This window comes from Dicentrarchus labrax, unplaced genomic scaffold (assembly GCF_905237075.1).
Source record: "Dicentrarchus labrax unplaced genomic scaffold, dlabrax2021, whole genome shotgun sequence".
NCBI lineage: Eukaryota > Metazoa > Chordata > Actinopteri > Moronidae > Dicentrarchus > Dicentrarchus labrax.
This window is the reverse complement of record NW_026136715.1, coordinates 25,268,754-25,280,102: the sequence shown is the minus strand read 5'-3', so window position 1 is coordinate 25,280,102 and position 11,349 is coordinate 25,268,754. Positions and strand designations below refer to the sequence as shown.

At 41.8% G+C, this 11,349-nt stretch overlaps 1 protein-coding gene across 1 annotated transcript; it reads left to right on the top strand.

Moving 5' to 3' along the window:
* Window positions 1–864: 864 nt before the first annotated feature.
* sars1 (seryl-tRNA synthetase 1) lies at window positions 865–10,643 on the top strand. Its single transcript, XM_051425034.1, has 11 exons — window positions 865–1,046; window positions 2,109–2,179; window positions 2,352–2,432; window positions 2,569–2,727; window positions 3,641–3,784; window positions 3,965–4,120; window positions 5,476–5,697; window positions 5,902–6,031; window positions 6,754–6,911; window positions 7,980–8,109; window positions 9,603–10,643. The coding sequence occupies exons 1-11, from the start codon at window positions 911–913 to the stop codon at window positions 9,764–9,766; spliced, it is 1,551 nt and encodes a 516-aa protein (XP_051280994.1). The 5' UTR covers window positions 865–910; the 3' UTR covers window positions 9,767–10,643.
* The last annotated feature ends 706 nt before the right edge of the window (window positions 10,644–11,349 follow it).

The following is an 11,349-nucleotide window of genomic DNA, read 5'->3' as shown; positions in this document are numbered from 1 at the left end:
TGGTGGTGTGCAGTCTGGATATCTGGTGTCTGATAAGCAGGGGTGTGTCCAGACTTTTCTTCTTTACAACCGCCAGTTGCATGGAATTAGCATAAAGTGGGTATGTCTGCAAAGGGGAGACTCATGGGTACCTATAGATCCCAGCTTCATTCACATATCTTGAGGTCAGAAGTGATCCCTTTGAAAATGGCCATGCCAGTTTTTCCATTGCTAAAACTTTGTCTAACTTTGTGCCGTTATTTACCCCCCCCCCTTCCCCACAGGCTAGCATGAAATGGCTACCAATGGTCATCTAGTTTTGTATGATACATAGGTGGACAATTACAATAGAGGCTGCTACAGCCTCTGAAAGACAGTGGAGTGGAAGAGGGAAGAATAATGAGGTGACCAATCAGGTTTCAGGGGTGGCAAGTTTCCCCTGCAGGTGACTGGACAGGTGGTGTGCAGTTTGGGAAGGGTTTTCAATGAAATGGCTGTATATATATATACACACACACACACACACACACACACACACACACACACACACACACACACACACACACACACACACACACACAATACAATGGGTTGCTGACATCTATATATGACTGATGATGAGTGAATGAGAAAGAAAAAGCAAAAGGTATGTCCTATGCTGTAAGTTGCCAGGCTGGAGGAAAACCCCCGACTTGTTTGTATCTAAAATAGCTTTTGTGATCAACCTCATCTGAAGAAGATTAATTACACAGCGTTTGACATTGTTTTCAGAGAGGCACTGGTTTGTTTGCCATGTATGTATAAGGAACCATTCAATTCAAATTGGGATTCCGGTTTATTGACTTGAGCAACAAGATCTGGCAACCCGGTCGGATGCGTCAACGTTGTGAGCTCAGTCAGGCTCTCTCTGTCAGACACACAGCGTGGAAAGATGGTGCTCGACTTGGACCTGTTTCGGACCGACAAAGGCGGCGATCCAGAGATCATTCGTGAGACCCAGAGGAAGAGGTTTAAGGATGTAACACTCGTTGATAAACTGGTGGCCGCAGACACAGAGTGGAGAAAATGTAAGCGCCTTTTCATTTCTGCTGTTTCAGTCATAGCAGCTAACGTTAGCGCGGTAGCTAACGGTGCTAATGTTAGCATAGTGTCGCCAAACGCCGAACTGCACTAAGAAACCCGGCTATTGTATGGTTAGCATGCGAATATAGCGGACTGTCACATCCCATCTGAGACTTCAAAAGATTTCACACATTTCTAAGACCCAGTCTTCTATTCGGCTGTTTGAAATGCAGAAATAGTTCTCGAAAATATGCTTTTTTTTTTTAATGAATTCGCTTGTCATCTCCACAATCACACACACACATATTGCAATAGTTACCGTGATGCTTTGGGGCATTAACGTTATATTCATGCCATATTTTTAGTTCACATTGGTTTAAGTGTGTGTTAAAAACAAACAAACACCTAACGTTAATGTACGTGAATTCGTCAGTATGCCAGGAAACAATATATAGACACATTTGAATGAAGTTCTCACAGCGGAAGAGTAGCACGCTAGCGTTAGCACAGCTAACACCATTCAACAAATCTACGTTAAATGAGCCATAGTGTTATCCTCCACGTAGTTAGGAGTAGATACTTAATAACAAGTGTCTAAATATAATAGAGGTAAATGGATACCGGATAACCTCACACACCCGCGGTCTTATTGACAGATGAAGAACTAATTGTTGCTATTGCCGGGTTAGCTTAGCGATGCCGGGTAACGTGCAATCTGATGCAATCCCAGTCGAGTCCACCTCGCCCTGCAGTGTAGCTACACACAGTCGGTGTCATTCCGATCCAGCTTGATAACATGGAGGACATTATCAGTACATTGCTAATGCTATTTAAGTGATCAGATAAAAAAAGTTTGTTTACACTTTCATCATATTTTTTGATTGCACGAGGGCGAATTGCTACTGACAGCAACACCTGGCCCCAGGTGACATCTCTCTCTCTCTCTCTCTCTCTCTCTCTCTCTCTCTCTCTCACTCACTCACTCACTCACATACATACATTCATACATTCATACACACTCATAAGCACAGTCCCATGCACTGACTGACTGTGATTTACTTTAACAGGCCGCTTTACTGCAGACAACCTCAACAAAGCCAAGAACCTCTGCAGCAAGAGCATCGGGGAGAAAATGAAGGTATGGAAGCACCGGGACATTAAATGACCGAACAGGTTGTTTTCTCTTCTAGTGCAGAATAAAAGAGGAGGAATAACCCTGTCGGTATGTGTCTAACCAGACATAATTTCTGGTTAGTGGATATTTGGACTGTAATTTTGCTTCTTAACACCTGTCCTTGTTTTGAATGCAGAAGAAGGAACCAGTTGGGGAGGATGAGTCCGTACCTGAGGAAGTACAGAACCTGGAGTCCCTATCAGCTGAAACACTATCGGTAAGACTGTCGGTGGTCTAAGCACTTATGACCACCTGTATGGCAGCATTTTTGCATTCTGTGAAACAAATCTCTGAAAACAGACTGGACTTGAAACCTACAAATTGCTTCTTTTGTTTCTTTGTGTTTGTGTCAGGCCCTGACAGTAAGCCAGATCAAGAAGGTGCGGTTGTTGGTGGACGAGGCTGTGGAGAAAACTGACAGCGAGAGGATAAAGCTGGAGGCAGAGCGCTTCGAGTACCTGAGGGAGATCGGCAACCTTCTGCACCCATCTGTACCCATCAGCAATGATGAGGCGAGTAGTTTGATGCAGGCCGATCTGGTTAAAGTGGGAGATGAATAGTTGTTGGTACAAGAAACAAAAACTCAAAATATTGCATTTACAAGGAGTACTCCGACCGTTTTGGGAGTATTAAAGAGACTTAAACATCTCGGCATGCTTTGTCTGCAGTTTTTATTGACGCTGCCTCATACTGTATAAAGATTAGGCTTCACTGAAGTATCTTGGTACTAGTTTATGTTTATAGTGTGCATTTATGAGGTTGTTGATGGGCTGCAACTAATTATTTTATTTTTATCTCTATATACATTATAAAAACAAAAAGGTTAGTCTATAAAATGTCTAAAATTGTTGTAAAAAAAATGCACATCACAATTTCCCAGAGATTTCAATGTTTTTTGTCTTCATGCTGCTGATGATATTTTTATTAATGGAAGAGTTAGACATTTTGGGACATATTTATACATTTTATAGTATCGAATGTACCAAAGTTATAAAATCTCCCCGTGGTCTATTGACAATTGCACACGGTATGTGGTATTGCGGCTAAGGCACAGATACTCTTTATTTAACAAGCATGGACCAGGTAAATAACGGTCATAGAGAACGGTCCCGGTTGGTGGCGATGTCATTCGGTCCCACGTTGATTGCAAGCCTCCTCCACATGTGGCGAATTGTATTGTTAGGTGACTTTGTAAAACATCCTGCTGTCCCTGAATGAGAGAGAGAGAGAGAGAGAGAGAGAGAGAGAGAGAGAGAGAGAGAGAGAGAGAGAGCTGGTCCTCACATTGTAGAAGCTGGAAGCCAATAGTGTTTGGCGTTTTTGCTTGATAAATGAAAAATGTAATTATCAAAATTGTTGCAGGATAATTTTCAGTCTGTTGACTACTCTGCTTAATCTGGTATTCCTCTGGTTTCCTCCTGACAGGACGCAGACAACAAGGTGGAGCGCACCTGGGGTGACTGCACCGTCCAGAAGAAGTACTCCCATGTTGACCTGGTGGTCATGATCGATGGCTTTGATGGAGAGAGGGGAGCTGTCGTGGCTGGGAGCAGAGGTTACTTTTTGAAGGTGAGTTTAAATATAAGCAGGGCATTAACTAGTATTTCACTGCAGACACAATCACACCAACATTCTTTCTCCTTTTTTTTTTTCCTCGCCAAAGAAAAAGCGCGAACAACGCTTTGCTTTGTTGCGTGTAAATCGAGAAACCAGCTGTTTCTTTATTTTCCTCTCCTTTGTTTTGTTCAGGGGCCGCTGGTGTTCCTGGAGCAGGCTCTCATCAATTTCGCCCTAAGGCTCCTCTACAGCAAGAAATACACCATGCTCTACACACCCTTCTTCATGAGGAAAGAGGTCATGCAAGAAGTTGCCCAGCTCAGCCAGTTTGACGAAGAACTTTACAAGGTAAAGCTTAACTTGTATTAAACTTCATAGGGTGGTGCCATTGTTCGTCCGTCCGTCCAGACAGAGAATATTCTGCCAGCATAGTCCTTCATATTGCTACAATTAGCAGTATAAGAACAAGAGAAAATAATATTATGGAAATTAAACACCAACCAAATTAAAACCACTGTTTTGGAATGAGATGTTGAGGTGTCCACATACTTTTGGCCATATAGTGCCACCTTGAGGCCCAACAAAGAGCTGCACATTGAAGATAGTACTAGCAGTAGCGCACCTTTTGTCACATCTGCAGTTAGTAAACGTGTGCCAATATACTGAATTTACTATATACCACGATGAAACACAGCAATGGTAGCAATACCACCAGCAGTTTTTGTTTTCTTACAATCATTGACTGTTGTTTCCCAGGGCGCCATGAACACAGCACAGCACTCCTTTCCTCATTAGCTGTTTTATTTTAATTAGCCACACAGGAGCACCTTTCCACTGGTCAACAGAGGCAGAGCAGACACAGCAGAGCCAAAGAACCAGCTCCTGGTTTTTCAGGTCTACCTACTGACAGATGCATGCATTTTATTTATTATTATTATTTACTTTATGTGACTGATGGAGGAAACTCACTGCGTCAGGATTGATCAGCTTCAGCTCAGGTCATGGTTTGGTTGCTAGAAGGGAGCCAGTGTGCAGAGGGATGGGCAGTGCCAGTGGCCTCTTATAGCCCAGTGTAACTATGCCATTGCCACGGTTTATCTTGAGCCAGGCCACACAGCAATGAACACAATCATACTGGTTTAATAAGTTCAGGGATTGCAGTCGGTATCAGGAAGGAAAAAATGATATTGTAACATCTTTAGGTTTGATCAAATCCAAGTCAGATGTGGTGTGAGGTTAATTTCACTGTATTTTGTCTCTTATTGTAGTTAGGAAAGTTTGATTAATATCATGATAATGGGATGTTTTTAACCACAATAAGCATTGTAGCAGCTGCTGCAGCCCACCACAAGCAGTCATTGTCTGCTAAACGTATGAGCACAACATGTTTGTGACTCGTGTGGCTCCACTTGCTGAACTCGACCGATTTACGCTTGAAAATCTTACTTCATGTGGTAATTGTTGGCTTAATATATAATGTATAACAATTACGCTTACAATTAATATAAACATTTGTTTTTGCCACTATTGTGATTTAAAAGGAAAAAAAGAAGCACAGGACATGATTTAAAACGGATAATCACTGAACCGTAGAAAATTAATGAAACTATGGGACTTCGCCTGGATTTTAAAGACTGAGTTCATGTGGATCTCTGCCCGTTGTTTCCTCCTTCTCAACGTCCGTGTGTGTGTGTTTCCATCAGGTCATCGGCAAGAGCAGCGAGAAGTCAGACGACAGCTCCATCGATGAGAAGTACCTCATCGCCACCTCCGAGCAGCCCATCGCGGCCTTCCTGCGGGACGAGTGGCTCAAACCCGAGGACCTGCCCGTCCGCTACGCCGGCTTCTCCACCTGCTTCAGACAGGAAGTGGGCTCCCATGGCCGAGACACCCGCGGCATCTTCAGGGTGCACCAGTTTGAGAAGGTCAGTTTACTTTGTGAGTGAAAACATTCAAATAAATGAATGGCCACATTTATCCAGTCATTAGATTTGTGCCAGGCACATACTAAATTAGTTTGCATGAGAATAATGATGAATATACAATGGGGATACGCCTGATTACCCCTTTTTTGTTTTGGCATTTTTGTAAAAATGATGTCATGACGTAATGGTTCTATCTCCTTGTAGATTGAGCAGTTTGTCTATGCCTCCCCACATGAGGGCAAATCATGGGAGATGTTTGATGAGATGATAGGGACGGCCGAAGAGTTTTACCAGTTGCTAGGAATTCCTTACCGCATCGTCAACATTGTCTCCGGTAGGTCCGACACACACACACACACACACACACACACACACACACACACACACACACACACACATGCGCACACACACATGCACACACACACACACCCACACACTTACATACCACAGCTTGCCCCACTTCTGAAGCAGCTGGAAAGCACCTAATAAACAGAGACTGATAATATGCAGGTTCCTGTGGTTCATTGTAGCGCTCCTAATGTTATTGGCAAGAATCCAGCAGGCCTGAATGACAACAACCAATAAATGATAAAGATTCCTGCACTGATTCCTTCACTTTATTTACTTGCTCTTAGGGAACTAAATTACTTGGCGGATGAGCTGAATAAATCAATTAGTCGACAAAAAACACCAACCACTAGTTTTTGGTAATATTTTAATAAATGAAGTCTCCAGTTCTAGTTACTCAAATGTGCTGCTTCTTTTTATGTGGTAATAAATGGAATCTCTTGAGGGCTTTAGGAAACTGTGATTCCTCATTTTAGAGACCAAAAGATCAAAAGTCAGTTAATGGAGAAAATAAACTGCAGATGAACTGTTCATTGCAGCCCTTATGTACTAGTACAACACACTCCCTGGTTATTTTCAACATAATATATTTGATGTTTACAAAAATCATTTTCTGTCAGGCAGTGAATGCAGACCAGCCAGGACGGTGCTAATATGAAAATCAGACCATGACATCGGCTAACTATTTACCACTCTCTGTCATTGTAGGTGCCCTAAATCATGCGGCCAGTAAGAAGCTGGATCTGGAGGCCTGGTTCCCTGGCTCTGGCGCTTTCAGAGAGCTGGTCTCCTGCTCAAACTGCACCGACTACCAGGCCCGACGCCTCCGCATCCGCTACGGGCAGACCAAAAAGATGATGGACAAGGTGAGCACTCTGTTCTGACGCAGCTGTGCATCTCGACAAACATCTGTCCCATAATGCAACCTCGGCTACTGCTGGGCAGCTAATTTAATTCCAGATTGTCAGTCACTGACCTCGGGGTGTGTCCCGAGTGGTTTAGTTTACCGTGTGACTGCTTTGGTTCAGTACACCCTGTGACCCACCAATTACTGTCAACATAGTCTATCTATGTCTAAGCATATGGTCACTTTGGAAGTTGATGCCAAAATTTAGAAAACTTGACATTTGTAGCGAAGGTACCAGGGATGCAATTCTTCCAGACTTGCTGTTGACAGACAGAGGGAGAAATCCAACAGATTTAGTGCACAGTGCAGCCGTTGTCCACTGTCTGTCTAGTACTGCACTGCAAGTTCAACAAAAGCCCCACAAACAAAAAGCGGATGAGAGTAATTTATTAATGTAATCTGTCCAAAAGCTGTACAGATGGCAGAAATCAACACACTTTTAAAAGGAGAGTGACCGTCACTGAAGACAGCGGTAAGACCAAAAGTGATGACAGAGAGTTTGTTAGGCTGTTTGTCAGGCTGTTTTACTGCCTACTTTGTTTTTTAGTAAAGTATTACAAAACATAAAGGGAACTGCTGTGATGCAGAGTTGGGAGCAAACTTGATCGGGACATCCCTATTTTTTACCGTGGTATGGAATTGGGTACTGGGAATCATGGAATGGTGTTGGTATCACTAAGTTTCTGGTATATTTGACATATTATCCTGTTAAAACAAGTGCAAGCTGCAGTTCAGGAATGATTAACAGGTCAGAGTCTGGTGATGGCGCCTGACCGACATTTGTGTTGTTAATTGTATTACAGTATGCCTGTTTTTGAGTGTATGAGCTGTTACAATAAGAACTGAACAGTGCTAATGAGCCACTGTTAAACGTTTACACTTAAAATAAATGACGGTTTTCCCTGCTGTACCAAAGACTGAGTTACATACAGAGCCGAGGATACTGTGTACGGTTCCACCCCTGACGCTATCCTATATGTGGCTCTGCATACTCTTAACACACTTCCTCTCTCTGCATGCTGTGTAGGCAGAGTTTGTTCACATGTTGAACGCAACCATGTGCGCCACCACACGCGTGATGTGTGCCATCCTGGAGAACTACCAAACTGAAGAAGGCATCGTTATTCCAGAGAAGCTCAGGGACTTCATGCCTCCTGGTAAGCTGTGCTGAATGCTGTCACATCTGGTGTGTGTTCATTCGAACACATAACTATGAGCTGCTATAAAGCATTTTGGCCAATGAAGGAATACAGGCCAAGTGAATAATTGGTTGTTTTACTTTCATCTGGTGGAATTTTAGTACTAAAATGAACATACACAGCGAGAATTGTGACTATTGATTAATACAAGGTATTAGTTTGTATAGAGTATTAGAGCTAGGGCAGGCTGATATATCAGCCAATATTAACTTATTGCAGATATATCAGTATGGATGTCTATGTTGGTCGATAAGGAATAAGAAGTTGTTAAACTAGGCTCCATTTTTATCTTGGAAACCATAAAAAAATCCCCCAAAAAACAAAGGGATCATATCTGATACCTCAGACATTCCAGTATCAGTCGGCCTATTGAGTATTAATAATATTAATTGCCTTTTGTATGGTCCCTGTCCACATTATCCAATAACACTGCCTTATGTAATACCTTGACCAAATGTAATACATTTTCACTCCATTATGTAATAACTGAAACTAATATGTGATAAATTATGCCACATTATGTAATAAATGATTGCCTATTGTGGCGATTATTACAGAATGTGGGATTTTTTTTGCATTGCGTTGAATAAGCTGAAGCTTAGTTTAGCGTGCTTTTGGGGAGTCCAAAGACCTGTTGCAGTAGTCAACCCTACAAGAAAGAAAAGCGCAAATGAGATTTTTCCAGGTCGGCATTTGACACAAAGTCCCTGAGTTTTTAAGATAATGACAAGCTGATCTAGGAGTCTAATTTAATATTTGGGAAGTTTAACTTAGCTTAATTGTTGAAAATATAATGTGTATAGATGAAGACAGGCTGTTTATTACAAAATGTTGGTGTTATTATATAGTAAAGTGAAAATATATGACATTTTCTCAAGTTATTCAATGATTATAATGCAGTGTTCCTAAGTGTCTCTGTGTTGATTTCTACTGCTAAGGCCGTACTTTGGGACATTACAAACTGTGGATGTTGACTTGTCTGTGTGAATATGTTCAGAGTTCTTGAAAAGTCCCAAACTGCAGCTACATTTAAATACAGGGGCAGCAGTACAATGCACGCCGAAGACCAGTGTATCATTTTCCAACCCACTTGTTTAACTACAGGACAAGCTCATGGGAAACACAGTCAGCCAAAACGCCCGTGGAGATTGCACAAAAGTCTAGAAGTGAAACAAAGTCACAAAGAAACGTCCACTTGCAATCAGAGATTTGAATGTGGTTCAGACTAACAGAGGTCTTAACTTAATAGTGGAAATTGATATAATCAGGCGGAGCGAGGCTACCCATTTCCAGTCTTTGTGCTAAGCTAACAGGTTGCTGGCTTTAGCTTCATAAGCATACGGACACGAGAGATGTACGGATGACCTTTTGTGTTTTGTTATTTTTCTTTATTTATTGGTTTGAAGGCTTGTGAAGTACATTGTTTCCCCCCCCTCTTTTCTGTCCTCCAGGTTTGACAGAGATCATTAAGTTCGTCAAGCCCGCTCCTATCGACCAGGAGATGTCTAAGAAAGCAAAGAAACAGCAGGGAGCAGGGGGGAAGAAGAAGAAGCAGGAAGGAGGAGACCAGAACCTGCCCAACGCCATGGAGACCATGTCCGTCAACGACTCATAGACTCCAGCACACGACGGCAGCGTCTCTTCACCAACCACACAGATAGAAAGTGATGGAATAGAGCCTCATAAGTAACGATGAACTAAAATGGTTAGAAAATGAGGAAATCTCTCAAGTAGGCACTTAATGTAATCCATAGCTTTATAATGAAGGCTGGCTCCATCTCATCTGTGTCTGTCTGACTGGTTGGTGTCATTCATCTCAGCTGTTCCTCTCCTCACTCACTGAAAAGGGATATCTCTCTCTCTCTCTCTCTCTCTCTCTCTCTGCACTCATCTACAGTCCACTTCAGAGTCCACTGACCGCCTGTCTGTCCTTTTCTCACATCTACAGCAACACTGATCCTAAAACAAACAGATAACCTCAGATATTCAGCAGCAGCATGTCTGGTTTCTGTGACTGGTGTGTAGTGCAGATAAAGCACTGCTTATACACAGGTACATGTTTGTTTCCAGCTTTTCGGCATCTGTAATCAGTGAAAGGTGTGGTTTTTGTAAAACTGATCAATAACTGTCTGAAATCTCTGTTCATCGGCTCTTTGTTGAGACCAAAACCTGCATCTCTGCTCTAAAATGTGGTTGATTACTTTGCGTCTGAAACGGCTTTAAAGCTGATCGAACTACTGTGATTGAGGATCTTGTGAAGGTGATCAGGTATTTGTCTGTTTTAGGCTTCCCTTCTTGTCGTCTCTGAACACAATCATCATCTTCGACCATTGTTGCTTGACGTCATTGTTGACCATAATGCCGTTCACTAGCTTATGATCGAGACATCGACATTGTCCGTATGAGCTTGCTAATATAAAGATATATATATGATCGAGCTTTGATGAAGTGGCACAAATAATAAACAAATATTAAATACAGTTGATATGGAACTTGTTTTTTGTGTTTTCATTCTGAGTCTACGGCACTGGTTCCCAACCTTTTTCCTTAAGGCTAAACTGATGACCCCTGACTAAGTGACATACTTTAGATATTTCATGTTATATTACATATTACAGTGCATAACAAAACAAAAGAATTTTGAGCAGATCAGAAATTAGTTTTTGTATTTTTAGCATCTTTTCTGTTATTTTGATTTTTTTGTGTTTAAAGTTTAGATCTCAAATAATAATCTAAAGTTTAAAAATAATTTCATCTTTTTTACACAGAAATGAAGAAAATGCTGAGATAGAGGCCTACTGTGTATATTTTTAAGTTTTATTACACCCCTCAAAATCAAGACCCCCGTGAAGCTTTGGCAGTCAAGGTGTCAGTGGGAGCTCACCAAAAATACAGTTCTCTTTAATATCTTTATATTACCCTGAATTTATTTCTCAGTGCATCTAGCAAGGAATTCCATCTTAAAGTCCCCCCCCCCGCTCAAATGTTTCTCTTCCGGTTCCTACAGCGTGCTGTCTTAATGCTGTCTGTGCAGAGTTTGACACTAGAAGGATGTTTTCACATTAATCTGCTGAAAGTGGAAAGTTTCTCTGTGCTCATTGAACATCTGATTTTAAGAGGCGGGGCCTACCAGCAGGATTTGTGACATCACAAATAGAGAAGATGCCTTTTTAAGGATTTTAATGTGTTTTTATGTTT